Genomic DNA, 27347 nt, shown 5'->3' with positions numbered 1-27347 from the left:
TGGGCAACGAAGTTTTGAGTCAAAAGAGTTTCTGAATTAGGGAGGTGGCTGCTGATGGTAAGCGCGACCAAGTAGTAGTAACTACTCTAGTAGATCTATTTAACGTCAAGAGGGCGCTTTCTATAGGAAACTCAGCTCAGTTCTTCGGCCTAATAGAACGAGATAACTTTCAGTAATTAGTTACAGAACGTTATGAAAATCGATTCGAATCTGTGGCCAATATTTCTGGCACTAGTCAGGGTAGCAATATCGGCTCGAGGATCTCATATGCTTCTGTGCCTCGGGGCAGACCTAATGAGCAGGTTTCGCTACAGCCGTTGAACCAGACCCCGATATACAACAAGTCGTTCACGCAAGAGCATAGGGGTTATCCTCAGACTCCTAGTAATATGTCATCTGAAGACTCAGCGTTGAAGCTACCTCACCAGACAAGCAGAATCTCAACTCTCGAAGCTGAAGGCTTGTCTCTGGACTGTGGTATCTCTCAAACAGAGAACCTTGATTTCATTATAAATCCACTTGACGGATATAACATCGCGTGGATCTGCGCATCGCCTGTAGAGGCCGCAGCCGCCCGTTGTCTGCTGGACAAGACCCACACTGTACCTCGACAAGTCAGTGATCCGAACGCCTACGGATTTGGCGAACTGAATGGCCACCGCATAGTCATTGCTTACCTACCAAATGACGTATATGAAACTGTCTCTGCCGCGACCGTTGAATCTCGCATTCGTTTGACCTTTCCCCGGCTTCCGTTCGGACTCATGGTAGGCATTGGGGGCGAAGTTCCGAGCAAAAACAATAACATTCGATTAGACGACGTTGTTGTGAGCAGACCAGGTGGAAAGCATGATAGGTTAATACAGTATGATCATGGCAAGACTGCTGGACATTCTGAGCCTACAGGCATTGTAAACCAACTTCCGCGGGCTCTTCTAACACGTTTGGACTAACTTGAAGCAGAGCAATGGAAAATTTACGAGAGTACTATTGCAAAGATCGTTAGCCACGTACTCAAACACAACCCTACCATGAAAGGAAGGCTCTGGTTAATAGATGATGTGGACCTCCTCGGTCAAGTCTTCGCGGATCCAGGACGCTATAAGCATATTCAGAACCCTGTTATGACCGCCTGGAACCAGATACTGAACCAGAATCCAGTGGCAGTGGATGAACTATCTTTCATGCTCTGTACCAATCTACGCACTATGCCCCAGTCTATTTTTCCATCCCAAATAACTAAGAAACAGACACTCAACGCCCTGGGGTTTCTGAACGCATACTCATTCATCAAGACTCAAGAGTCAAGCATTAGTATGCACCAAATTGTGCGTAGCGCGACCAAAAACTGGCTAAGAAAGGACGGGCTACTTGCTCATCGCCTTGGAAAAGTTGCTGAGCGGATGCAGGAGGTTTTACCGGACGATCAAAAGCTCGCCATGACGCTAGCACCGTTCAATGATGTTTCAATTTCAAACCCAACTCTAGGCATGGATAAGCAAACCACATTGGAAAAAGAAGTTGCCAAACTCGCAGTCAGGCCCCTACTACTTACTGTACGAGAGATTTTTGCCTACTATGATTCCCGCGAAAGCAAAGAATGGCACGGATATGCGGCGCCTACTGCCGCCGCATACGCAAAACCACTGCTGTCCAAGGCCTCTCCTCCATCGGGACTGGTTCAATCAAGACGAAGTATGTTAACTACAGATGATTGGAGATCCTTCTAACAGATATCCAGAATTTGGAACCATGGCAGAGAAGACGACTGAGGATGAGAACACCTTCAAAAGAAGAAAGGAAGAAATCATAGCATTTGAGATGGGGGCTGCGGGCTTAACATCACATAACCCTGCTCTTATCATAAGAGGTATAACCGACTATGCAGACTCCACCAAAAGCCGACTATGGCGGGACTATGCTGCACAAACAGGCACGCAATTTCCCAAAGAGTTACGAGAGTTTTCAGCTAATATTCGTGGTGAGTGAGATATATAACGGCTGCATTCTTACGGCTAGCAACATATGCTGATTAGACTTTCCTTCCAGGTATCGATGGTCTTCCCCAGTGGAGTGATCTTACTACAAATGTTTCTTCTTCTCCAGAAGTTAGCGGAAACATCTCATTTTCTATGCCTGGGTTGAACTCGCGGTCCGATTTCTATCGAGTAGCTATAGTTTATCTCATCAACCACTTTGCCACCGACGCTGAACTTCTAGCACTCTACGAAGAAGCAGTACAGCAAATAAACGAAACTAGTTTCATCAATAATTATCAACATCTGCTGAAAATCTATTACTTGGAGTTAGAGTTCAAAAGTCAGGATCCATCCCAGAGGCAGACAATCGTGCTTTTGCGAAAACAGCGCGAAAGACACTTTCTTTCACATCAGATATATCATGCTGTGAGGTCTCCTGATACACCGAACCAAGGAAGAAAACGTACTTTGCTGGACCCGGATGAAAGGCAACTACGACTACTAAATATGTTCCTCGAAAAAAATACCAACAATAGTGCAGCCTCTCAGAATACAGCCGGTACTTCAACAGATACCGAATGGTATACTGAGAGTGAAGGAAGTGATAGCAACGCGGACTCCACCGACAGCTACCTGGCATTTCCTGAGCTGAAGTCTAGAGCCCGGTTTCTGTGCGAAGGCCAACCATATAAGCAGTACAAGGAGCAGCTACGCAATCTTGCCTTACATAAAGCACGAGACCAAGCCAAGAAAAGTCAATTTGGAGCAATCCAAGCGCAACCAGAAGTGGAAATGCCAGAAATCCATGAAAACACAAGACCCAAACGGCCTATTGTAGCGGGAGAGATGGAGAGCCAGCCAAGTAGCCGATGGAATTTTCTCGACAAGACTGTGAAACTTCTGCAAAATGTCCGATTCCAGCCCAGTCAACAACTCTGCGATCGTTTTCTTTAGCTAAGAAGATTATTGCGACCAAAATTGAAAGCCGGATATTGTCGAATTGAGTTGCAATGTGTATGTACAAGTTCTTCTGTTCTAAACACACAGAAAACATTGCAAACCTCAGCTGATGACAGCTAGGATTGCGGTGCTCACCTTCACGCCGATTTCCCTCCTGGCGACTCTGAGTCCATCAATAACTTAGCGCGCTCATTAACGAATGGTGACAGGTCTCAAATAAACCTGCGTGCTGACAATGGAAATAATAAAATATCATCACAGAATATCCCGGGGTATACTTTGCATGATAACCTGCAATCGCAAATCAGCGCTACGCAGAACTTCGTTCAGCAACATCCGCTGGGGTCTGTCAGGCCAGAATTCCTAGCACTGTGCGTTAATACAGGATCTTTCTACAAAACTCTCGTGGAAATTGATGCATCAGAGATTATATCAGATGCAAAGGCCTTTCTGCACATGAAGAAAAAATACTTACAAACACGCAGCCACCTCTCTCATCTGAACTTTCTAGTTAAGCCCGTGACTGTTGAGTTTGTTCGAGTGAGTTCCTCATAAATCTTATAACTTTTTTTTTTGTTTACTAATCAGAAGAAAAGTTTACACTATGGAATCTTCGCCGTGGATACATATCTGTTTGTGATCGACCAGATCATATTCCCCCGGAAGTGTTTATCCATTACCTTGAACATAATGAAGGTGACCTGAGCCATGCGCGTAATACCTGGTTCAATCGCCTGCCGAAACGTTTGAATAGAAGGGTAGTTGATGGGGATGAGGGCACATATAGATGGGGAATTCATATCATAGAAGGCCCCGATCGTGAAGTTATATTTTGGCTTATCATGATAACTATATTTGGAAGCATGCTGGCTAGTATCCTCTGGACAGTGCTCCATAACGATATTCAAGGTGGGACTGGGTTAGGAACCATGATTGTGGCGCTGCCCCCAGCAATTTTAACCGCATTCCTGTTTCGCATGGGTGCTATCTAACTTAATGAGTCAACCTGAGGATTAGAGGATAATACAGTTAACAGGATAAGTTGACACAGAATAAAGAGAACAAAACGGCTTATTTGACTAAGAAATTGAATGATAGAAAAACCTGTAGGTCATAGCTCAGCATATTGCAACGGCGCTGATGGCTCACTATCTAATGGAGAGCAAGCACATTGATTTGCCTCGCACCCAGAAATGATTAGCGGCAGGGTCCTCTCTTAGAGATCACCCCCTTATCATGGCCGGGCGAAAATCCATATTCAGATGGCGTACGTTCACTGTCAGAATCCCGAAATGTCCTTCCATGTTTTGAATAGAGAAGACTTGTTTTCAAACCCTAGTTCCGAAGCCCTAATTTTCAAAAACGGTTAGCCTATATTTCCCGGCCCGTATCAGCCGTGAATGATACCACCCCCAACGGATACTCAAAATGACCAAACAATATCATGACAACCAACCTACAGCCCGCCTAGCATCCTCAGCTCCCAAGGCATTTACTCGGGCCATTGTTTATCCGTCCAAAATTAAATGAGGCTGGAAATGTCCTCAGGCTGTCTATGACAGACAGGCAAATAGTGGTCCCAGGATCTCATGGCAAGCATCATCTGGGATGCCAAGGCTGGTTCGCAGAACCAGACCCTGTAGGGCAGTCATGATTGACCCGCCGGCCGTTAGATCGAGTATTTTGATAATGATTAATGACAACTTCGCGGCCTCCACAGGCGAACTTGGGTGTTACTCATGATCAAGTTAATTATTGGGTTTCATCCACCATCTTCCACGCCATCTCTCTCTTATCAAATTGAGTGTCTTGACTGTACGTACTGTACTGTAAGATATGGGAGTCTAAATATGTCTATCTAGGAAGGCGGTTAGGCGAATCTCCTCAGCGTGACGTATGAAATACCAAGTTTTCAGATACAGTTACAGGTTCAATACAAAACTTTCTTTTCATGCACGTACCCATTCTTCCAGGCACTAGCTAAATTCGGCTTAGTATCCTTTTTGGGTTAGGGTTTGGAAAACATTTTGTTAATGTAAAGGGTAGAAGGACATTTCGGGTGCGTCTATACAATGGGCCTTGCTCCCAGGTACCCCGTCCTAGACTGTCAAGGTAGCTGTCGTACCATAAGACCAGGCACTTAGGAGTAAGGCAGAACGTGCATGGCCCTCTCGTTATTTCTGCGCGTTCTAGCGGCGCGACATAATTTAGTGTCGCAATGGGAAATATGGGTCCCAAGGGAGAGCTGCTTACTTGACTCACCCCCATCACCGCCATCAGCTAATAATATATAAATCTATCCTTTTGTGTGCCTGTTACTGAATCTGTTGGCACGGCGGCCGAGTGTTGAATATGTTTGCAGTACCTGAATAGGCTCGCAGCCTGCTTTCGGGGGTTACTTAAGCATCACTCAAGTACTATTGATAACCTCAATAAACCTACTCTAAATGACCTATCTGGCTACAGTACTCTATTATAAGACACAACCTTTCAATGCCTCAAAGATCAAGTCTGCCGAGTTTGCCTCAGAAACTACAACAGGCCCTTGAAAACGGCGATACTCTTGTTCTTTAACGATATCTTGATAACGGAATCAATGCAAACGTCCGTGACGGAAATAAGTTACATTAAGGGAGGCCTTTATTGTCTTTCGCTTCTATAAATGGTCGGATGCAGGCTATTGAATTACTTATTAGACATGGTGCTAAAGTCGATAAAAGAGATTTCCATAGCCGAACTCCATTATCTTGGGCGGCTGAATATAGTCACCTTGGCGCTGTAAAGTTGTTAATCAAACACGGAGCGAATGTTAATACTGCAGATGCAGAAAGAGGAACACCTCTCAGCTGGGTAATTCACGCAGGTACTGGAGATAAAACAGAAGACGTGCGCAACTATCTTATTTCTCAAGGTGCTAGGGAAACCCTTTCATTCTGGGGTCGATCAAAACTCTGCACACAATAGAACATACTAGTGTTCAAAGTTAAAGGTAAGAGCTTGGAGCTTAATTAGATTCAATTCATATATTAATTGAAGGTAATAGGCGCTTTTAAGTGATTTGTCTGAATAGGAACCAGAAGGGATTCGGAGGAGCAGGTAAACAACTTGACCTTGGCTTTTAATTTATCGGCATCACTATCAGTTCCTTGGTAAAGAATACCAATGATGTTTTTTAAGGCCTCCTTGGTTTTCTGGGCGTCTTTGAGAATGTAGACCACGCAAGATCTTTATTTGGTGCCATCCATCGAGCTTAGCAGTGGCCGAATTGAAAATAATCTATTTAAAACCCTCCCAGGACCAGGAGGCTCTAGATATTAACTCCCCTAAACCCCTGCTCGCGTAAGAAACCCCGACCGCTATATACAGGGAACTCAGCTATAACAATGATTTGGATTTTCTCTGAGCTGGTATATGGATCGTGAATAAGGGGCTTGATTTGAACCCGACACGTGCGCTGAACTCAGACTTTCCGGATATCGCACCAGTCAGAGTGAAAGAATTCCTGAACCTGTCCTGGGCTCACAGTGCTGCTGCCTCCGGATGTTAAGATGTAATCGTGTATAAAAATAGAAGGGTATCAAATGTGTATCTAATCGGGAACATTTTGCTTCCGGGATCATGGTCCTGCAATGATATCGTAATTTCACACAATTCAGATAGATTTGGGGTAGGGGCTTGAAGTGTTGGTGTGTCTTGGGTAATTAATTCAAGGAAATCTCATTCAGGATGACTTCCGCTGTGTGATGGGAGATCAGGCCTCCCCCGAACCTGGGTCCCGAGACAGTTTGAAATTCGTTTCCCCCAGGTGCTACCGCAGGTGAAGGGTAGAATTGCTGCCAAAGGCCTGTTGGGATCCGCGTAGGCACAGTACGACGCACGTTAGGGACTTCACCTGTCTGGAGGTCGGAACACTGAAGAGACTAATATGTGGTGCTTCTTTGATTTCAACACTTGCAATATATTTACCCACACCATTGTCATGATCGCAAAACTGACCAAACACCTCTTAACAAGCCTGGTGAAACTGCGCCCAGAGTTCCCAGTCCTCCGTCAGTGACCTCGAGAAGGCCAGTACACGTTGCGTATCAATAAATACAGGCCAATGCCGTCCACTGCTAGTCACAGGCACATTGACTTGCTAGATTCCCAAGCTTGAGGGCCAAGGTTTCTGCATACGACGTAATAGGTGGATCAGTTCTGAGAAGCTCTGTGCACTTATTAAGGACCTGCTTCGTATCCTGTAAGGCAATATACGACCCTTTGGTGGATGCGAGTCGCGGAGTGCCTATGTCGTACTTGAGGAATAACTGCCAAGCTCCATCAGTGGGTGGCAACACATCAATATGAATGTCAGGCTGTCCGCTGCAATTAATCAGCGAACCTTGGTTTTTGCTGATATACCAAAGGATCATAGCAACTCGGTATATCGCAGCTGGCCACCAGAGCGGCCGCAGTGGGGATTCAGTTTCTCTGGTGATTCTAATGACTTGTCCACAATGGAAGATTGCTTCCTGCGGAGCCCGTACGCAGGATTCAGTAATATGACTTTCTTGCCTTGTAATGAGCTCAGTATTGTCGAGACTGTAACGCTCAATATTTGTGAATGACGAACATATTTTAAGGCTGAGAAGATGGTAAAGCAGCAGGGTGAGATTCTTGAAGGCGCCCTCTCGTGTGTTTCTTGTTGGCAGCCTGTTAAAAATATTTTGCCAGGTTCGTAAGAGTAACATAATCTCCTCTAGCTGTAAGGTTGACGAGGTTTGGCAAGGATGGCGAGGAAAACTTGATGTTGTAAGCAGGCCTCTGGGAAAACAAAGAAAGGTCTCACACAGCTGGCAGACTAATATGTGGATAGGATATAAGAGCAGCCGCATTTGTAGTATTCCAAGTCGATCTTGCCAGTCGTCAATTGTATGGTCGAGAAGGGACTTGAATAATTCACGAAGAGAAGGTGGTGCTTGTTGCAAGAATTCTGTGGTCCGGAACCTCAACTCCTGCGTGTTGCCTTTGAGACGCGCCCAGGTTGCAGCGTCCGAAGCAAGCCAAAGGTCGTCAGCCTCTGGTAGGGGTCTCTCCAGCTCATGTATAGCAAGTGTTAGGTTACTGTCGTAGAAAATGGCGATTTCTTGGTCTAGCATGAGGCAAGCATATGATAGCCTTTTCCATGATAAGCATGCTGCTGTCCAGTCACGAAGAGTCTTACTGACCTTGATGTATATTCGTGCTTAATCCAAGCATTCCAACTGCCCTCAAGATTTCTAGGATCATGCTGCCAATGGTCGCGCGGGCCTTGAAAAATACCAGTATGTCTTGCCATCTAAAACAATAGTGTTAATATTTCCATGAATAAAGAATCCTGTATCACGCATATAGCCTGTAAATAGAGAGAAATCTTACCATGATATACATGTACAGCTGTCCTATAGTGGCATCCATAAGCCAGTGATCACCACTGAACGCGGTTTGATACAGGCATTGTACCGCACAGTGAATAGTTAGCGGGTTTCGGGGTAATGCGGAGTCCTTGTCGACTAATTTGACCAGAGCTAGTATACAAATCTCAAGGAGACCGGCAGACAAGCGTCGAGCCTTGGTTGCTGGGTCTCTCACTGATCCGTAGGCTATCATGAGCAATAGTGATATAACTGCAAGCTCCTCTTGATTGCCGTGAACAAGTTGGTTCGGATCCAATGTTCCTTTCGAAACAAGAGGGAAGAAAGGTTCAAAGCTCGTCAGAAAGTTCTCGAGATACTGATGCAAGATCGGATTCGGCGGTAGTAGGAGTATCTTCGAAGAACTGTGCTTTCTCAACTTGAGTAGTAAGCGCAACCCAGGGTTGGCACTTAGGCTGAGTGAGTCCAATGCGAGGGTGAAGAATGACTGGGCAATCCCGAGCGTTCGGTCTCTGGTTGTCTCGTTCAGCGCGACGTTGGTAAATTTCTCTTCCGCCAGAAAGTGCTCGTCTCTCCATCCCACAAATGACTGCGACCACGAAGAAGATTCTGCGAAGTTGTCCCCCAGGCAGGCGACGTTGTCGCCAGAGCGAATGAGAGCAGACTCTCGACCATCGGACGACCCTTGAGAAGGCGAACGATGCCCCAGGGGTGAATTTTGCATGTTCGGTGTACCTAGCTCTGAATTCACAATATGGTGCGTACGCAAATCGGCAGAAAGGCCAATATTATCTCCGAAGATATCCAAAAAGTTACCGGTCATACATGGATCGAATGGAAACGAATCATCCTGGGCCCCATTCGCAATGGGGGCAACACCGCTTGAGTGTTGGCCAGTGGCAGAGTCCGAGATGTGGACGAATGACAATAAATCATCATTGATGAAGATGGTTGGATCATGCTGTGCGGAGGCGCCTCCAGCAAGGAGGGCGTGTGGTCTTGTTGGAGTATTGGTTGAGCTCAGTAGAAGTTCTGCCCAATTGAAGTCCCCTTCCTTCGCCCTATGTATATTTTGTGTGGATGTCGCGTTGATACTTGGTGGAGCATCCTCACTTGAGGAAATTACTGGAAGATGCACAAAATGCTCAGTCCTCGGGCAACTGCTTCCACTGACAAGATCCGGAACTTGCGTTGCTTGACCATCATTGCTGCGTCCGTCCGCTAAAGTGAACGTCGCCTGGTCCGCCATACTACAGGGGCCCCATGCCCTGGGAGGTGTCTTATTCCGATTGAATTCTGTGTTCTCCCGTATATCCGGGACAACGCCACCCGTGCTGGGAAGAGCCGTTGTTGCGGAGTCCAGGTTGAGTAGCACCGCTGCGCTGTCCTGAGTTTCATGTGGTGTACAGGAAACGCCTTTGGACCGACATCGAGTGCACGGTACCTGCTTATTGCAATTGGTCTTGGCTTTGGTGCAGTTGGCACACGCGACAGAGCAGTTTTGTGCCATTAGAGTGGATGACGAGGAGCCTAGACTTCTGAGGTTTGGCGAGGTGTGCTTGTCGTGGATGCGTGTATGTCTGCGTGCGACGTCTCTTCCGAGTGAGAATCAGTACATTGACCTTTCGCGACGCTGGGCGCAGATAAGATACTTACTTACGATTAAAGCTCAGACAGCAGACGCTGCAGCGGAATGGACGAAGATTGGTGTCTATTGGGATGAGCATCTGGTATAAACAGCCTGTTATGTTTAGGAGGGTCGCTTACGTGTCAGGATGTGTCGTTGAAGATGCTCCTTCCGCACAAATTCGCGACCGCAGAAGGTGCAAAACACCATGACGATGTGGCCTGAGTCAGGTGAACCTCAACTCACCCATGCTTGAGATACGACAGCTATCGATCGCGGCAGAATATGGATTCTGGGAGGTTATGACAATGTGTATGCTGGCGGTGAGAGTAATTCATAGCCGGGTAGGGAGAAAGAGCATACAAAAAAGGAGCAAAAACAAAGTAATAGGTTGAACATTTAGCAGTGGCTGGGAGGCAAAAACGCTGTTGAAAAGGGTGCGGGGAAAGCAAAACCTTTTAAGTAGCCCCGGGTGCGGGGATCTGGGAGGATCAATCGGCGCTGAGTAATACGAGTTAGTTTGCTAAGTTATGAACTAAGGAGTAGTTAGGTTCAGCAGTTAGTTACCGTGCTTAATCATCTGGCGCCCGGACCCACCTGGCGCCCGATTTCTCTTATACACCGACATTTTCCTGTAGATTTCAGCACCTCATAACTCATTCAATATGACTTCAATGGATGCGGCGCTGGCATATTTGGATTCTCTGGATCCTAGCGAATCGATTAACTATACTAAAGTTGCAAATAAGTATGGTTTAAGCCGATCAACGCTTTCTAGGCATCATCGCGGGGTTCAACGCTCGAAAGAAGAGCAGTATGCCAACCAACGATTTCTCAACAACCAACAGACAAAAGACCTTTTAAATTATATTAATAGATTGACGAGATCCGGCCTATTTCCATCCCACCAGATGATTGCTAATTTTGCGGAGGAAATTGCTGGAAAACCGCCTGGAAAGAACTGGGTTTCGCGCTTTGTAAAGCGACATGAGGACGAGCTTGTCAACCGCTATACAACTGCCATGGATGCCTCACGCAAGCGGGCTGATTCTGCATTATATTACTCTTTATACTTTGATGCGCTTGAGCGGAAAATACGGGAATATGACATTCAGCAAGAGGATATTTACAATATGGACGAAAAAGGGTTTCTTATAGGAATTCTTCCTAAAGGCAAGAGAGTCTTTTCTAGGCGCACCTACGAGCGTGAGGGTATTCGACAGCGGGTTCAGGATGGTAATAGAGAGTGGATCACAACAATTGCCTGTATCTGTGCAGATAAGACCTCTCTTTCTCCTGGTCTTATATATCAAACGGTATCTGGAAAGCTTCAAGATAGCTGGCTGCAGGGCTTTGAAGAGAACTCACACCAGTGTTTTTTTGCACCCTCGCCATCTGGATGGACCAACAATGATCTAGGATACGCCTGGCTTCGAGATGTATTTGATCGCGAGACCAAGGAGAAAGCTAGAAGGCGTTGGCGGCTTCTAATCCTTGATGGCCATGGATCTCATGTCACAATGAAGTTTTTAGACTTCTGTGATAGTAATAAGATCCTTACTATTACCTTTCCGCCTCATTCCACGCATTCCCTGCAGTCATTAGATGTTGGGATCTTTGCTCCTCTCTCCAAGGCGTATGGGGATCAATTAGAACGATTTTTGCATAATTCTCAAGGCATCAGTGCAATTAGCAAGCGAGACTTCTTTCCTCTCTTTTGGGAGAGCTGGGAAACGGCTTTGACAGCAAAAAATATTGAGAGTTCATGGAGATCTGTTGGATTATGGCCATGGAATCCGGAGAAGGTTCTAGCAAGGTTTACCAAGCTACCAGAGGAAAGACCATCATCTAGTGAATCGTCAAAGTCAGTACTGCAAGCAGAGGACTGGCGGAGGATAGAAAGACTTTTAAAACAAGTTGTTTCTGATGTTTATGACCAAAACACCAAGAAACTAAGCTCTACGATGTACCACCTCTCTACAGAGAATATTATACTGAAACTCCGCTGCCAGGGCCTTGAGGAAGCGTTGGTGAATGAGAAAAGGAAACGCCAGCGTGGTAAACCGCTTATATTCCAACTTCAGGATGCAGAAAGTGGTAATGCAGTGTTCTATTCTCCAAAGAAGATCCAGCAAGCACGGGATCTCCAGAAGGAGAAGGACCAGGCAATTAAGGATGCTAAAACTTCAAGAGAAGAGGCTAAACTTCGCCGCCAGCAAGAAAAGGAGGAGAAGCGACTAATTATTGAGGAAAGAAAGAGGATTCAGGCGTCTAATAAGCAACTCCGCGTGCAGCAAGCTGAGGAGAAGAAACGTCAAAAAGAGGCTGCAAAGGAGGAGGCGCGGATAGCTAAGGAAGTGGATAGTCAGCTTCAAAATGATATCAGAACTGCTAGAAAGGGTAAAAAGAAGCAATCTACACCTTCAACGCCTCAAAATAAGCACGATATCGTTGTCCAGGAAGCTGAGGTTGTTGAAGAGTCCTCTACAACGATAAATCGTCGAGGGCGCCAGATTCGCCTCCCCCACCGGTTTCGTGACGATTAAAAAGTGTATATAGGGTTTTCAGCGCGTCAAATTTGCCACACTAAAAGATCTTTAAGAAATATAGAATGTATTGGGTTCAAAAGCTTCGTTTTTAGTAGTGTTGTTGTGTATAGAAATCGGGCGCCAGGTGGGTCCGGGCGCCAGATGATTAAGCACGGTACAAAAACAACTGCTTTATAAGTACGCCTCTTCTACTTTGCCCCGGGCACTCATCAGTCTGGTGGCGAGGGCCTGGCAATTGGCCCAACCGATCTTCCGCAATCCGTCGAAACACTGGACCCGACGTCTCCGGGCGAGCTCTTCCTTTCCAATAGCGCCGGATTTTCCAGCTGGACCGAACGCGTACACGTCATTCCCTCCCCACGGCTCATCTCCATACATGAAGTGGATCCATCTTTTCCTCATATCCTGACTCACTTGCACTGCGCCTTCGTCGTTGGTATAATCGTACCCACCAAATAAGAGCAGGAGATCGACAGCATGGTGCGCTCCAGCTGAAGGATTCCAGGGGTTTGGTTGCTGCAAGAGGCAGCATATCAGTCTGTGACCTTGGTCGTTCGCGGGAGCAAATAACTCACATCTACAATATACCGATAGCACCTCCGTCTACCCGCTTTGTTCTCCATCAATGATAACGCGTCGCTAGCGAACGCGAACTTGAGGTCGTTGATGAAGGCTCCGATTCGCGGTTTGGTGCTCTCCATGGACTGAAAGTCAATGTTGTAGAGCTGGGCCACTGCGGCGCCAATGGGGGTGTACTGGGAGAATATCTCCTCCAGCCGATTCAAACCCAAGGCTGCGATTCCTGCTTCGAACCCGCGAGACTCCCACTGACAGTCTCCCACCACTATCGATTCGAGGCCGACCGTGTCCGTAATCGGCCACACGGCGTCTTCTGCGCCTTGAGAAAAGATTCGATCTTCCTGATTAAGCCACCAATTCTTGAAACCCAGTTTCCCCATCCCCGTGAGAAGGTCTCTCAAAGGCAGGGTTTGGAGATCCGTCGTTTGGCAGATCAATTCTAACTCTTTCATGATCACGTGGCCCACTGGAGCGGGCGCAGGTGGCGTGAGGTAGAGGGAGCCCGATTGTAGAACGGCTCTCTTGATTCCGCGAACGGGACAGGGTCCATGTATGTGTGCATGAACGGCTATGCCTCCAGCGCTCTCACCGGCAAGAGTAATGTTTTCCTATCAAGAATATCGCTCAACATCTGCATGGACTTGGGGGATATGGAGCGCTTACAGGATCACCACCAAATCCCGAGATATGCTTCTGCACCCACTCAATTGCCCGCCTTTGATCGTGGAATCCAAAGTTCGTCCGACCCTGGAACATTCCGTAGCCGAAAACATTGAGACGGTACGCAAAATGGACGATGATGACGGGCTTTCCGAGCTGCAACGAGGTCTTGATAATGTCGGTGGGGTCTTGATGCAATGGTCAACACATATGATCTCGAAACGCTGTTCAAGATGTAATTTCCAGGAGAATCTCACCGGTAAACCCTTGCTCGATATTGACCATTGTGTAAGAGTGTCCGCCTCCTGATAATAGTAGTAAGTATACAGACCCACACGATGCTGTTATTCAGCCAAAAGCTTTTCCAGTAACGCACCATGCACGTATATATAGACGGGCACTTTCGTATCTTGCCTTCGCAACACGGTATCTGGTACCGAGACCACCAAGTTCAAACAACTGAGTTCATCCTCTCCGATGGCGGGGGGCATTTCTTGATCAACGGGGAGGCTGTAGAACTGTCGGATATCACGATAGGGCTGAGGGCATTTGGGCCTTCACACATACCGTCAGCTTGTTGCTGGACTACTATTCAAATCGGATGTATTTTCTCGGTCTTATTATAGACCACCATACGCACCCAAAACCCCTACAGTCAATTATGGCATCATTCCATTCATCAAACAGGATTGAATGCTCAAACCGTCGTGGAATTGAGGCATACTTAATGCCGCGAAACTGGTAATGTGAGTCTTGCTCAATCGGGATAAGCGTAGCTCGCAGGGTCTGATGGTAGATGCTTGGAAAATCCGACATCATGCAGGTGGAGAGGCTATGCAATGAACAGAAATTAGCAATGGACTAGACAGGAATTGCTCTAGGAGCAACAGTGACATATAGGCAACCAGCGAGTCTGGCTACTATAGTCAGTTACCCATAACGCTGGTGGGGAATGGGGAACACCGGCTACTTCCGTGTAGAATGTCCGTAGACCCCGACATGTCCGAAAGTACGCCTCCCCGCTTTAGGGGCCATACGGTAGCCATTACCGGGCTCACCACGGACTGAACATTCTTTGTATGAAAATACAAGGCCGTCATTTGGGTATTTATGATTACATTGCCAAAACTGTCATGTACGTAATCTAAGATGGCTATTATAATATCATGTCATATTAAAATTATCTTTTTTTTTTTCTGATAATACAGTGGGGGCCTGGAGTTCTTGCTTTCGAAGTGTCTTGCTTCAATGCACCATTGGATTATGGCAGCAAGAAGTCAGTCTGAATCCCAGGACTATTCGCAATCGCCCAACCTCCACAGTCAAGGCGTAAAGCTAAATGGGCATTCCATGCTATGAATAGGGTTCGACCAAGAATTGGATGTACTATGGGATATCCTAAGATTGTGTGACCGGTCTCATTGCGCGGATTGCTTGTGGTCGGCCAGCTCAAGAACGAACCTCGCGGACTCGGACCAATAATGGAGATTTATCCCAGACTACGTATACATTTTGTTGGTTCCAATTTTGACACTCTTCACATAATTCCAAGTCAAAGTTCCAAAGAATGTTTGCCAGAATAAGTCGCACTTCGTGATAAGCGAGGCTGTTGAATCGTCAGCACATTGATCAAGCACACATGTATTCATCGTCATACTTCTTCCCCAGACAGTTCCGAGGCCCAAATGAGAATGGCTGCAGTACAGACTTGTTGTCAGAAGCGTAGCGAGGGTTGTCCATCCATCGTTCGGGCAGGAACCTGTCAGCGTCTTTGAAATTACGTTCCGAACTGTAAGCAGCATAGTTACTGACATAACAAATCGTCTATGGTAAAAGAGTATTAGTTAGCCTAAGGACAGACACTAGACTGCGATTATCAAATTGACTTACGCCTCCAGGAAGCACTTTGCCACACACTTCTGCCGACGTATGCGGAACAACTCGAGGAGGCCCCAGTGGCACCGGAGGATACATCCTTAGTCCTTCCTGGAAACAAGCGTTTAGGTACTCCAAGCGTGCAAGTGCCTGGATGGTGATACCCTCGCTGTTCTTGAATGCGGACCGAATCTCTGTGGTTAGCTCCTCCAGCTTATCTGGGTTTTTCAGTAGGAGGTAAGTCAATCCGCTTAATGCAGTGGCAGTAGTCTCTGTGCCGGCCACCATGAATGTAATGCCATTGGCGTGCATTTCAGGGAGTGTAAGAGCCCTTTGTCCCTCTTGCATCATCACCAACGACCAAATATCGGGGCGGTTAGCCTTGCGTTCTAGCCGTCGGTTGACTTTGTCGATCGCTTCCTTGTTGTTTCTCGCCTGTTTTGCTTTAATATCATTGGGAATGAAAAATACACCCAGGATCATTGCCAGGCGCGGATAATATCTCAACAGCTGAGTTAGGCTCTGCAGCTTAAGGAAGCTCATCACGTTGTCGAGAAACCACTCGCGCGATTGGTCTTGCAGCAAATCCAGAGGCTCCCCAAAGCTAAGATCCGCCATCACATCAAAAGTGGTGTAATTATACCACCGTTCGAGATTTATTTTGCCGTTGGGGTCTTTGCTGTTCAGGGTCCTAATCCCAGTCACTAGCCTCTCGACATATTTGCGGAGGAGTGGCTCGTGTTCGTTCAAAGCTCGATCGGAGAATGCATGTGACAGGACTCTCCTCTGTCTTGCATGATTAGCATCGTCGGCTCGAAAGATTCCTCCACCGCCAGCAGCGTCAGATCCATAAAACGTCATGTCTTTCACGAAGTTTGCTTTGCTCCCTGGATGGAAGCCATAAATATCCTTCACTGCCTGAGGGTCGATATAACTGAGCTCATTGGGAGCCACTCGGACAACGTTACCATACTCCTTATGAAGCTTTGGTAACCACCAGTGCATATCACCATGGTACTTATGTATAACCATAGGAAGCCGGGTTATGGCGGCCAATCTGGGACCCGGGTAGCTGCTGAGTGGATGGAAAAGGGCATTATATATGAGTAAACCAATTCGATAGGATATTACCTGGATTAAGGTTAGACTTTCGTTGTTCTTCCTTGCTACTGACGGAGAGCTCACTAGAGTGATCACGGCGACGCCTAGAAGGTTGGCGCGGGATTGGGCTTCAATCATGTTAACGACTTTTTGAAGAACTGGTTCGAATTACCATCCTAGCCAGCGCGGCAGGAATCCAAGGGAAAGGCTTATATATTTCAGACGGTTGGAAAGCGAGTGATCAATCCTGCTCTCTACCTCCATCCTAAGTGGATTCGCGGGGCCCCGGATCGGTCGCTGTTCTCCTTCCGCATTCTTAGTCTGGGCTTCGGACTCCGCAAAACGCAATTTCCCCACCCGACAATTGATGCTTTGGGTGGGTGGGGGTCGACGGAATCCGCCAGACGGTCAAGCTGTAAGAATTTGTGTGGAAATCTTTGTTCGAACCCGTCCTCCCACCCACCTGTGCCGACGATTTCCGCTTACGGATAAGTTCAGAGTGAATACCTCCGAAACTTCGAGGAAGACTAATACCGTCGCTCACTTATCATCCCAATAAGTCACTCTTATCAAAATTTACAAGATTTGTACCAAGACAAAGATGGGGTTGCAACATAATACTGGCGAATCCGTTGCCTTTGGAAAGGCCCCTGGTCTAAAACAGAGTCAAGCTGAATGGAGGGCCAGCCGCGGAATAGACACAACGAACCAAATTCGACTCGTGGAGCTGAATCATGTACGATACAGACATGCGAATATCGGCAAAATTGTTCAGTTTTTGGAAGGTAAGTTCTGTTAGCAATGATGGCGCAAGAGCCTCAAACTCTCCATGGCAGCGTGCCGTCGTATGCGGGCAACACTGTGGCTAATTTACTGTTCCCTAGATTTTGGGTTTGAATTAGTAGCAAGGACCGATGACAAAATGTATTTCCGAGGATATGGCCGCCATCATTATGATTATGTCGTCGAAATAGGAGACCAGCCGAAGTTCCTAGGTGGCTCGTTCACCGTTGAGAGTCTGGCAGACCTCGAAAGGTACTCTATAGCCTACCAATTCCAGTCGGGACACAAATGGTTCATGGTAACTAATCTACTCCCGGCCTGAACAGGGCGACCCAGTTGGACAACGCAAGTCCGATCCAGCAGCTTCATGACGCCCCTGGTGGAGGCCAACTCGTTACCATTCTCGATCCGGGTGGTTTCCCCATCAATCTCATATTCGGCCAGCAGCGCAACGAAGACCTAGAGCCCAAAGCTCCTCCGCAATTGCTACTGAACGGGGAGAAAGTGAAATCCCGCCTTGGTGCCTGCCAGCGATTTACTCGGGGTCCCGCTGCCGTATATCGAGTGAGTACTTTGTCTTCCACCCTTAGTAGACGTCCGGTACAAGGACCATCATTGGCATACGTGTCACTCTTTTACTTCAGATAATAATTGGAGTAATCCACAGGTCGGTCACTTCGGATGCTGCTACAAAGACTTCCAAGTAGCCTGGGAGTGGTATCTGCGAAACTTCAACTTCGTACCCTCCGACATCGTGTACGTCGGTACAGAGGAAAACCATGCCGTGGTTGCTTCTTTCCTGCATATTGATCGTGGTGAAGAATTTACAGACCATCACACGTTCTTTCTGAGTGAATCAGACAACCAGCGAGTGCACCACTGCTCTTTTGAAGTCCACGACTTTGACACCCAATTACTAGGCCATCAGTAAGAACACTTCTTGGAAGAGTTACCTTTTATACTCTCTTCTTTTTCTCAGCTGAAGGTGTTTGACCATTTTTTTTTCTCATAGGTGGCTGGAAAGAAAGGGCTATAAGACTGTTTGGGGTGTAGGCAGACATCTATTGGGGTCACAAATATTTGACTATTGGCGCGACACGAGCAATTTCATGATCGAAGTGAGTATGAGCTCTATGAAATCACCTTCTCCGGTGCTTACTACGAACCAGCATTATGCGGACGGCGACCTTGTGAATAAGGATACCCCTGTCATGAAAATCCCGGCGACAAACGACATGATGCAGATTTGGGGTCCGAATCGCCCGACTGAATGGATGTCATAGATATCGGAATTGGCCAGCAGGTAGTGCAGGATTTTTCTCATCGTCTTTCTTTTTCTACCACCAAGTATTCGGTATATGGTATACTAAATGTACGTGGTTGTTTGTCTATTTCGGGTTACTGAGTGAGCCCTCAACACATACAGTATCGTAAACTCCTTAAACGGAGGTTATTCGGACGTAATGAATCAGTTATTGATTAGCTCGGTCTAATTCTAATCACAGGTGCGGTCATGGATTGCTTATTTTAGAGGTCGGTATTAAGCGAACAGCGTCTGGGATGAGGACGCTTCTGACCACCGTGGGATTAAAGTGATTTAATGCTCGCAAATGCAGATGGCTATCAGAGTAGCTTCATGTTTCCAATATTTACAATATGCCGGCGGAACAGAAAAAGTAAGACAGCCTTATCCCTTATCATCCGACTCCAGTCAATCAATCATTCGCGTTTCAGTGCTCGTTGGACTTCGCCCGCAAGCTGATCGACATCAAAGCGCTCAATGCGAGGACGACTTGCCCACTCCGCAATCTTTGTTACAGCTTCCACCACCGCTTTGACGCAGTCCACTGAATTTCCAATACCCAATGTCGCCTTTATATGGCTTTTTGTCTGCCGGGTGGCACCCAGAGCCATGATGGCCGAGGCGATGATTAAATGGGACTCTTCTGGCTGAAATACCTCCTCATTCGCCTTGGCGATAAGATATCCCCATGTCACCACGGTTGATGTCGTGACTAACCGAGGCCGTCAGTGACGAGGTTTCAATTACAGTACGGGAATATCTTAATCAATCACTTACATAGATCTGTGAAGTACCGGCCCATCAACGAAAAGATGTCCGAGTTTCCAACTCCGCTATAAATCTTCATGCGGAGTTCCGTTCCTTTGCGTACATCCTCATCGGTGATGGTCTTCTTACGCAGCACTTTGCTAGACGCATATTCATGTCCTTTCCGCTGGATGACGCCTATCATTCCATAGCATGCCGGAATGCAATTTGGCATCCCCAGGTAAGGGAAGGATATGGTGATGGCTTCACGGAGCTGCAAAAAGATCTGCTTAGACTCCTCCTGCGTTGAATCAGCCGTAATATCGTCAAAAAATCGTCCCACCACATCTGCTCTTCCGACCGCAACACAGGATACAGCCTTTGGAGAGTCAGCAACCCTGGAGATTCTGGGAGAAATACGCATACTATGACAGCGGAGGCAATATCCTTCAACTCCGCGTGTGAAGATGCCAAGTGAGAAGCGAGCGCGATGAACAAGTCTCTGTCATACGATCGGGAGCCAGCCTTGACATTAGTTGAGACATACTTCTTATCCCACTCCGCCATGAAATTGTCCTGATCCCAGTCCATCGTCGTGAGTTCGAGTTACCTGGAGTCTTTTTTTTTTACCCCGTATCAGTTGCAAGAAAGGTGTGAGGATTGGCAACGGAAGCACAACAGTTGGTAGGAAATAACTATATAGAACGAAGCGGGCTGCTGGCCCACTTGACACAATCAATACTTAGATAAATGGCAATAGAATGCACGGTTGATTACTACAATAAAACCACCACAGGCTTGCGCCGATGAGGGGATCTGTCCAGAGTTTCCGGCGCAGTCACAGGATGGGGGAGGCCGATGTCCGAACCTGACTGATACTCGGAGCCCCGTTATCCCACCGGCAGCCAACTGTGGAGACTCGGAAGAACACAGTACGGAGAAGTCCTGGAGCCCTGCAACAAGATGTAATCGAATGACGATATTGCAAAGAAAGGGGCTTATACTGATTCCGAGTGCCGATACAGAAAGTACATACAGAAAGTACAGGCTCCCTTTGTGTGCCGTCTGGGGGGACCGTCGACCCGCCCTATTCCTCCCTACGCAGGCCTTTCGTCTATCGGGTATCCCAATTAGGCAATCGTTTTCGGCAACGGTCCGTATCAACCAGTACTCAACCACACGGATATGAAGGTCTGATTCATCGAAACTAGCAGCTATGTCGCTTTGCTAACCTCCTTGACGGGACGCTCGAATAATCCCCGTCTGTTCGGCCCCACTCGCAGCTCGACGGTTTGGCGGAAAGATGCGAACTTTTCTCATTTGATTAGTCTCGTCTCTGAGCGTTAATATAAGAAGGCTTGTACCGCCGCTGAACTGTGCCGACTCGTCCATCTCCTTGCTCTCTGATGCCCAACCCATTAATTGTCACCATGTCGCCTTCGCCACTTCCACCGCTGCGCCGAGTTGTTACGACACACAATACCCCAGGCCAAAGTATCGTGGCTAGTGACACTGAACTCGCCTCGCAAATATTACCACACGGCCCCGGATCGGTCACAGTCTGGTCCAGCGAAGTCAGTCCGGCCGACGTGGGTTCGTCCGATGATAAGGCCCTTTGTGATCCCGGATTTGTCAATGGCGGCTCCATATTTCGGGTCGTGGATTTGGCGCCCAATTCGGTCAGCCCACTTCACCGTTCCATTTCGCTGGACTACATTATTGTACAAAAAGGGTCAGTAGTTCTCACTTTAGAGGACGGATCCAGGACGAAGCTTAAGAACGGGGACTTCGTTATTCAGCGGGCTACCATGCATGGATGGGACAACGAGACAGGTGAATGGGCTCGAATTCTTGCCATCATGCTGCCCGCAGAGGCGCCAATTGTTGGTGGAAAGGAGTTACAGGCAGATCTGGCTGCACTATTTGGAACTGGTAGTTAAGGTATTACTGTATGAAAGCTCACTCGATATCTTGAGTTTGCAACCACATGCCTTCGGGGCTTGGTTTACCTGGAAAAGTCCACAATTGCACGCAGAAGTGAGACTCTGATTGGCTAATCACCAGTACTTCAAATCAATTTGCGATCGTGTTTCAGAAGGTTCGCCTGTAAATTCATTAGCGTGCGGGTTTGAGGTTTTAACACCACAGAATCTTTACATTACCAACATGCGTATCTCAATCGTAGACTCCATCCAATATGTGACACCCAAATCATCACGGCCACAGGTTCTGCTTACGGGATACAAGGAAGCAGCGCTGTGACGCAGTTAATGCCCATGCATGGTGTTCTAAGATAACTATGCCTGTCGAAGTAATAGGTCAGCGAGCTTCCACTAGTTGCACTAATATATTGGGCATTATGGGCCGGAGTTCGGGCATGATCGGGCGAAAGAACACCACCTTGAGTACCGGAGGTCCGAAGCTGGGGTCTCAGTTACATGCCAAGCCATAGTACACAGACTCGAGAGTTTTAAGTCCTCAGCAGCCACTTTCGACTATTTCTTCCGTGGTATTTCTGGGATGAAGGGTCACGGACAGCAGCAAATTTCATCGCCAACCTACAGCGGCTCTCCAGCTTCCCCACCCCCGTGTCAATTATGGTATGGTCGCGGATCGTCAGGTTCGTTGACGGATCTGGAAAGACGACGTTCGGGGAGCCATGCATTGAGCAAAGCGACGACCTCATCCCCTTACTGAGCAAGAGAGAACTGTTTGCGATCAAGTTGTTAGGCGATGACCCTTACTCGTTAGAGCGGACCAATGAAACGGCAAGGGTCGAGCGCCTCGTTAGTGTCCTGCAGGAGAAGGATATTGCTGTCTTCAAGTGCATCGGTCTCAACTATGTCAAGCACAGTAAGTGGATTGGAGATTGCCTCGATAAGCTCTGACCCCCTGGACATAGTCACGGAGACCGGTCGCAAGCCTCCGCCCTTTCCCTCGATGTTCATGAAGCCCGCTCCCGCGGTGGCCGGCTTCAATGACTACATACGGGTGCCTCCGATCGCACAGGATAAAAATCTGGACTATGAGGGCGAACTTGTACGTCAAACAGGACAAGCCCACAGTATTTCTCTACTGACCATCTGATAGTCTGTCGTCATCGGGAAGACGGGCAAGAACATCTCCAAGGACGAAGCCATCTCATACGTCGCCGGATATGTTTCCTCCAACGACGTGTCGGCCAGGACATGGCAACGCGATCCAGAATTCGCCGGTGGAATTCCCCAGTGGTCATTTGCCAAGTCGTTTGACACCTTTGCCCCTCTTGGTCCGATGTTGGTATCTCCAGCTGTGGTAGGCGCGGCGGATCAGCTGACGCTAGAAACTCTCGTGAATGGCGAAGTGCGTCAGTATACAAACACTAGTGATCTACAGTTTGATGTTGCTGCCATTATTAGCTTCTTAAGCCAAGGTTCAACTCTGCAGAAAGGCACTGTAATCATGACCGGAACCCCTGGTGGTGTGGCGTTGGGTATGGCGGAGCCGAAGTGGTTGCGGAACGGGGACGTTGTCGAAGTGAGGATTGAGCATCTAGGTAGCTGTGTGAATAAGATCGTTTACGAGTAAAGGCAGGATGTCAGCGCCATGATCAGCTTGCGTGACTGGCATCCCTGGTGTAGCCAGAAAAACCTGTAATTTGCCTTTAGGGACCGCCGTATCCGGAAATGCTATTGGCTAATAGCCGTTAAACTACCCAATACGTTAAATAGGGCTTCGATAGCATTTAACAAAAAGTGAAGCAGGGTTCATGCAACGGAGGTCCCTGCTATCCAGGAGTATGGCGCACATACGGTCCAACTGACGCCCACCCCCCACACTTTAATACAGACCAAGCTCCTCAGGATTTCCCAAAATTGCCATTTCCCGTTCCTACAACAGCTTGGCACCGGACTGGGGGTCGGACTCTGTCCGCACAAGTCCCGTTGGCCGCGGCATCCGATGCCCCCTTCTGGCGGCAGCTGCCAGGCCTCAAATAGTGTGTCGCTGGGCTTTCCAATTCGGATCTCCATATACCTGTACGCAGAGGCTAACGATCCCCAGGCCTTTTTTTTTTTTTTTTGTTGACCAACGAGAAATATTTGTGCTTAGACTCTCACCATGTCTACCAAGCAAGTAAGTGTCCCCGACGACATAGAAACCGACATTTTTGTCGTCGGTGCCGGCGTGACCGGCCTGACCTTCGCAGGCTTGCTAGCCGCTGCCGGGGTGCGAACCTTCACCATAGCAAAGCACTCAGGGACAGCACCCTCGCCACGAGCCCATGTCACTAACCAACGGACTATGGAGATCTTCCGAGCTATGGGCATAGAAGAGCGGGTGCGCGAGGTGTCAACACCGCTGCCGGAACTGGGAAACGGGGTCATCTGCACCAGTCTGACTGGGTTGGAAGTAGCCCGGTACAGTTGTTATGGGGCTGGGACTCGTCAGCTTACCGACTTCGCAGCAGCGAGCCCGGTGGAAATGGTTAATTCACCACAACATGTTCTTGAACGGGTGTTGCTGGCACATGCACTCGAGAAAGGGGCCGAGATTCGTTACTACAACGAATTGATCGATATTCAGCAAACGAGCGAAGGCGTTGTCGGTCGGGTGCGAGAACGGCAGACTGGTGCTGAGTACACCGTCCGCGCCAAATATGCCATCGGAGCAGATGGTGGTCGGTCGTTGGTCGCCCAGCATGCAGGCATTGAATTCCAAGGCGAGCATGGGCTCATCAACATGCTCACGTCGTGGCTGGAAGCCGATGTCACGCCGTACACTGCGTACCGGCCCGCTTGCATCTACATGATGGCACAGCCTGGAAACGCATTCTGGGTGGGCTCTGGAACATTGGTTGCTGTCAAGCCTTACACTGAATGGCTCCTCAACCGACAATACAATGCCGGAGATGAGCCGGATCTCTCTGAAGAGGCGGTTATTGGGTACGCTCGTAAGGCCTTGGGAATTCCCGATCTCAAGGTCACGGTTAAGAACAACAGCAAATGGCAGGTCAACAACGTGTATGCCACCAAGACCTCCCACGGACGCATCTTTTTGGCCGGGGACGCGGCGCATCGGCACCCACCGGCTAGCGGATTGGGAAGCAACACCTGCGTTCAGGACGCGTACAATCTTGCCTGGAAGCTCGGGCTAGTGGTATCCGGCAAGGCGAATGATCGCATGTTACAGAGCTACAGCCAGGAACGGCAGCCTGTGGCCGAGCAAATTGTAAAGCATGCAATCCAGTCCCTGTATAACTTCGCGCGGGTGCCGCAAGCCCTAGGCTTCAAACAAGGCCAGTCAACCGAAGAGGGCTACAAGTCGCTGGAAGAACTTTTCTCGGACTCCCCGAAAGCAGAAAAACGTCGGGCAGACTTAAAGGAGGCAGTGGAGCTGCAGCATCGCCGGTCCAATGCTCTTGGTCTGCAACTAGGCTATCGGTATAAGAGCTCTGACGCGATTGTATACGATGGAACACCGTTCGCCCCATATCAACGTGATCCGGTGCTCCACTACGAACCCACAACACATCCGGGTGCCTATCTGCCACATTCTTGGATCCAACACAAAACCAAGCTCATATCCACGTTGGATATTTTCGAATTCGGCCAGTTTGGGCTTCTTGTCGGAATCGGGGGCGACCCATTTGTGGAGGCGGCGAAGACGGTGCGCCAAGAACTCGGGGTCCAGCTCCCGGTCTACAAGCTTGGATATCGCTGCCCATATGATGACGTGCTGGGAGAGTGGTACAGTGTATGTGAGATTGGGGATCGGGGTGCCCTCTTGGTACGACCGGATCGTCACATTGCCTGGCGCACATTTGATCGCCCTGGGGATCCGACTGAGGCCTTACGGTCTGCATTCCGTCAAGTACTTGGTCTTTAGGGGGATGGTTGGACATGAACTGGTAGGCATGAATAGAATGAATGTTATTATTATTGCGTCTTGCTAGATAGGATTGTGAGATCGGACGTTAGACATGCGTGCTGTAAGCTGAGGCTTCATATTATGTTTAATCAATTATCTACAAAAGTGATGTGATAATGGACATAACTTTTATAAAAGAAAAGGCGAATCATGTCTTAGTATATAACAGGTCTAGAAACAGACTTCATTTAAAAGCTGTCTATCAGTTCTGCATTGTCTTTTCCCTTCCAATCCAAAACTGGCGTACTAGTTATTATCCCCCAAGCCCTTCTTCTGGTAGTACTGGCGAAGCAATTCCTTTCCATAATCATTGCCATTCGGAGTCCTGACCAAGGTATGGATATGAAACGGCAGTGGAAGTGCATTGTTCAGAAAGACCCCTGAATGGTGATCAAACTCGACCATGATGACCGGCGAATGCACCTTGTAGTAAAAGCCATCTTCTCTTATGAGCGCACCGATCCAGGCAAAGTACATTTCCTCCCAGTGCTCCTCAACTTGCTTCATTTTCGCCGCTAGAGCTTTGGCAGGGAGATAGTTAATACTTAGTACGACCAGTTTGCGGACGAGATCCTGTTGCGCAACTGAAAATGTAGTGACTTTGACGCCCTCGTATGGAATCACCCGGTTGTCCTGGAACGCACCACCGAGATGTCGTTGATCTGCACGGTGATACCGCCATTCCGGATACTCTGGACCTTGCAGCTCCTTGAAAACGCGCACCCGTTGGAGCGTTTCCTCGTCCATCGAGATGACCAGCTGGAGAGCTGTCTGCTCCTGGTCCTTGAAGAGCTCGACCCCTTTATAGGGTCCGCGGTCGATGATGTTCGGCTCTGCCCCCATAAACACAGGCGTGACCACCATCTGTTTCCCAATTACAAAACAATTCATGTCGAAATGGTGCCCGAAGATCTGCCACCCCCACGGCTCAGTCAGAGACGGCGTTCCAAAAATACTGAAGTTGTATGATGCAGCATTCAACACTTTCCGTCCATTTAGAACCTCCCCAAGGAAGTGATTAATCCTCATGCAGCCATAAGCCTTGCAGTATCCTTCATCCGATAAGCTAGCGCGCATAAGGCCATGAGCTGCATCAACCACTTCACCCGACACTTCCTCCAAGCGAATGCCATGGCGAAAGATGTAGATCTCCGGATTAATCCAGGAGCGCCATTCTCGTGCGTTAATGTCCTTAACAAGTGCCTCTCTCTGCCGCGGCGTGGCTACTCTGAGTAACTTCTGCGCAGCTTTTACCATTTCCGCCGTCGGGGCGCCTTGTTCGTCCACTTCATTTGCTAGATGGTGTAAATTTGGTATGACCTGGCCGTCGGTTGTGATCCCTTTATACGGCGCATTGTACAGCTCGTCCCAGACCTTCTTCCATCCGATCATAAGTGGCTCTCGGGATCTGATTTCCGCCCATTGGTATGTATCTGCGTGGGCGAGTTCGATGCTTCGTGTGCAAGCTGGTGCTGGGATGAAGTCGCGCCAGTTTGACGACTTTAGCTTGAATTTCTCCATACTTTTGCGAACTGCAGGATCTTCGATGTGGTGATGGATTTAGGACGGGTAGGTTAATCGTTCGCCAGATTCGGTAATGGGTTGCAGGTTTTCGATGGGCCTTTTGCAGACGCCTCGATTGAGTGTTTTACCAGACGGCGCTGGATCATACGATGTATTCGGACGGGAGGTATTCCAATCCAGCCTGGAGAGAGTTGGGTGGAGCAGTCGTAACGCACTGACCAGAAACGGAGAATGAGATTGAGAGAGCAAAGTATGTGAGGCCACGTGGGTAGCTATTGTAGAGCCCGTGTCGACGCAGAGTTACAGAGTATTGTGCTCATAGGACTGTGCGGAGTACAACGTGTACACCGTGTACATTCT

The 27347-nt window shown here is 48.2% G+C and overlaps 10 protein-coding genes across 10 annotated transcripts; 5 read left to right on the top strand and 5 right to left on the bottom strand.

Moving 5' to 3' along the window:
- Positions 1-1031: 1031 nt before the first annotated feature.
- Positions 1032-2933, top strand: APUU_80995A (uncharacterized protein; the record flags this gene model as incomplete). Its single annotated transcript, XM_041697338.1, has 3 exons — positions 1032-1695; positions 1742-1981; positions 2050-2933. The coding sequence occupies 3 exons, from the start codon at positions 1032-1034 to the stop codon at positions 2931-2933; spliced, it is 1788 nt and encodes a 595-aa protein (XP_041562878.1).
- Positions 2934-7054: 4121 nt separating this feature from the next.
- APUU_80994S (uncharacterized protein) lies at positions 7055-10169 on the bottom strand (the record flags this gene model as incomplete). Its single annotated transcript, XM_041697337.1, has 5 exons — positions 7055-8096; positions 8147-8256; positions 8337-9927; positions 9989-10043; positions 10100-10169. The coding sequence occupies 5 exons, from the start codon at positions 10167-10169 to the stop codon at positions 7055-7057; spliced, it is 2868 nt and encodes a 955-aa protein (XP_041562877.1).
- Positions 10170-12679: 2510 nt separating this feature from the next.
- Positions 12680-14032, bottom strand: APUU_80993S (uncharacterized protein; the record flags this gene model as incomplete). Its single annotated transcript, XM_041697336.1, has 4 exons — positions 12680-13024; positions 13084-13695; positions 13751-13935; positions 14005-14032. 4 exons carry the CDS (start codon positions 14030-14032, stop codon positions 12680-12682), a joined length of 1170 nt encoding a protein of 389 aa, XP_041562876.1.
- A 1344-nt stretch (positions 14033-15376) lies between these two features.
- APUU_80992S (cytochrome P450) lies at positions 15377-16861 on the bottom strand (the record flags this gene model as incomplete). The annotated part of the gene is made up of 3 exons (XM_041697334.1): positions 15377-15571; positions 15638-16753; positions 16808-16861. The coding sequence occupies 3 exons, from the start codon at positions 16859-16861 to the stop codon at positions 15377-15379; spliced, it is 1365 nt and encodes a 454-aa protein (XP_041562875.1).
- Positions 16862-17324: 463 nt separating this feature from the next.
- APUU_80991A (uncharacterized protein) lies at positions 17325-18789 on the top strand (the record flags this gene model as incomplete). The annotated part of the gene is made up of 5 exons (XM_041697333.1): positions 17325-17508; positions 17608-17758; positions 17833-18070; positions 18174-18433; positions 18519-18789. 5 exons carry the CDS (start codon positions 17325-17327, stop codon positions 18787-18789), a joined length of 1104 nt encoding a protein of 367 aa, XP_041562874.1.
- A 436-nt stretch (positions 18790-19225) lies between these two features.
- APUU_80990S (uncharacterized protein) lies at positions 19226-20147 on the bottom strand (the record flags this gene model as incomplete). The annotated part of the gene is made up of 3 exons (XM_041697332.1): positions 19226-19521; positions 19587-19935; positions 19983-20147. The coding sequence occupies 3 exons, from the start codon at positions 20145-20147 to the stop codon at positions 19226-19228; spliced, it is 810 nt and encodes a 269-aa protein (XP_041562873.1).
- An 815-nt stretch (positions 20148-20962) lies between these two features.
- Positions 20963-21496, top strand: APUU_80989A (cupin domain-containing protein; the record flags this gene model as incomplete). The annotated part of the gene is made up of 1 exon (XM_041697331.1): positions 20963-21496. The coding sequence occupies one exon, from the start codon at positions 20963-20965 to the stop codon at positions 21494-21496; it is 534 nt and encodes a 177-aa protein (XP_041562872.1).
- Positions 21497-22153: 657 nt separating this feature from the next.
- Positions 22154-23123, top strand: APUU_80988A (fumarylacetoacetate hydrolase family protein; the record flags this gene model as incomplete). Its single annotated transcript, XM_041697330.1, has 3 exons — positions 22154-22409; positions 22459-22595; positions 22647-23123. The coding sequence occupies 3 exons, from the start codon at positions 22154-22156 to the stop codon at positions 23121-23123; spliced, it is 870 nt and encodes a 289-aa protein (XP_041562871.1).
- A 531-nt stretch (positions 23124-23654) lies between these two features.
- Positions 23655-25421, top strand: APUU_80987A (uncharacterized protein; the record flags this gene model as incomplete). Its single annotated transcript, XM_041697329.1, has 1 exon — positions 23655-25421. One exon carries the CDS (start codon positions 23655-23657, stop codon positions 25419-25421), a length of 1767 nt encoding a protein of 588 aa, XP_041562870.1.
- A 288-nt stretch (positions 25422-25709) lies between these two features.
- APUU_80986S (DUF3500 domain-containing protein) lies at positions 25710-26984 on the bottom strand (the record flags this gene model as incomplete). The annotated part of the gene is made up of 1 exon (XM_041697328.1): positions 25710-26984. The coding sequence occupies one exon, from the start codon at positions 26982-26984 to the stop codon at positions 25710-25712; it is 1275 nt and encodes a 424-aa protein (XP_041562869.1).
- Positions 26985-27347: the final 363 nt, after the last annotated feature.

This window comes from Aspergillus puulaauensis, chromosome 8, assembly GCF_016861865.1.
Source record: "Aspergillus puulaauensis MK2 DNA, chromosome 8, nearly complete sequence".
NCBI classification, from domain to species: Eukaryota; Fungi; Ascomycota; class Eurotiomycetes; order Eurotiales; family Aspergillaceae; genus Aspergillus; species Aspergillus puulaauensis.
This window is presented reverse-complemented; position numbering and strand designations above follow the sequence as displayed.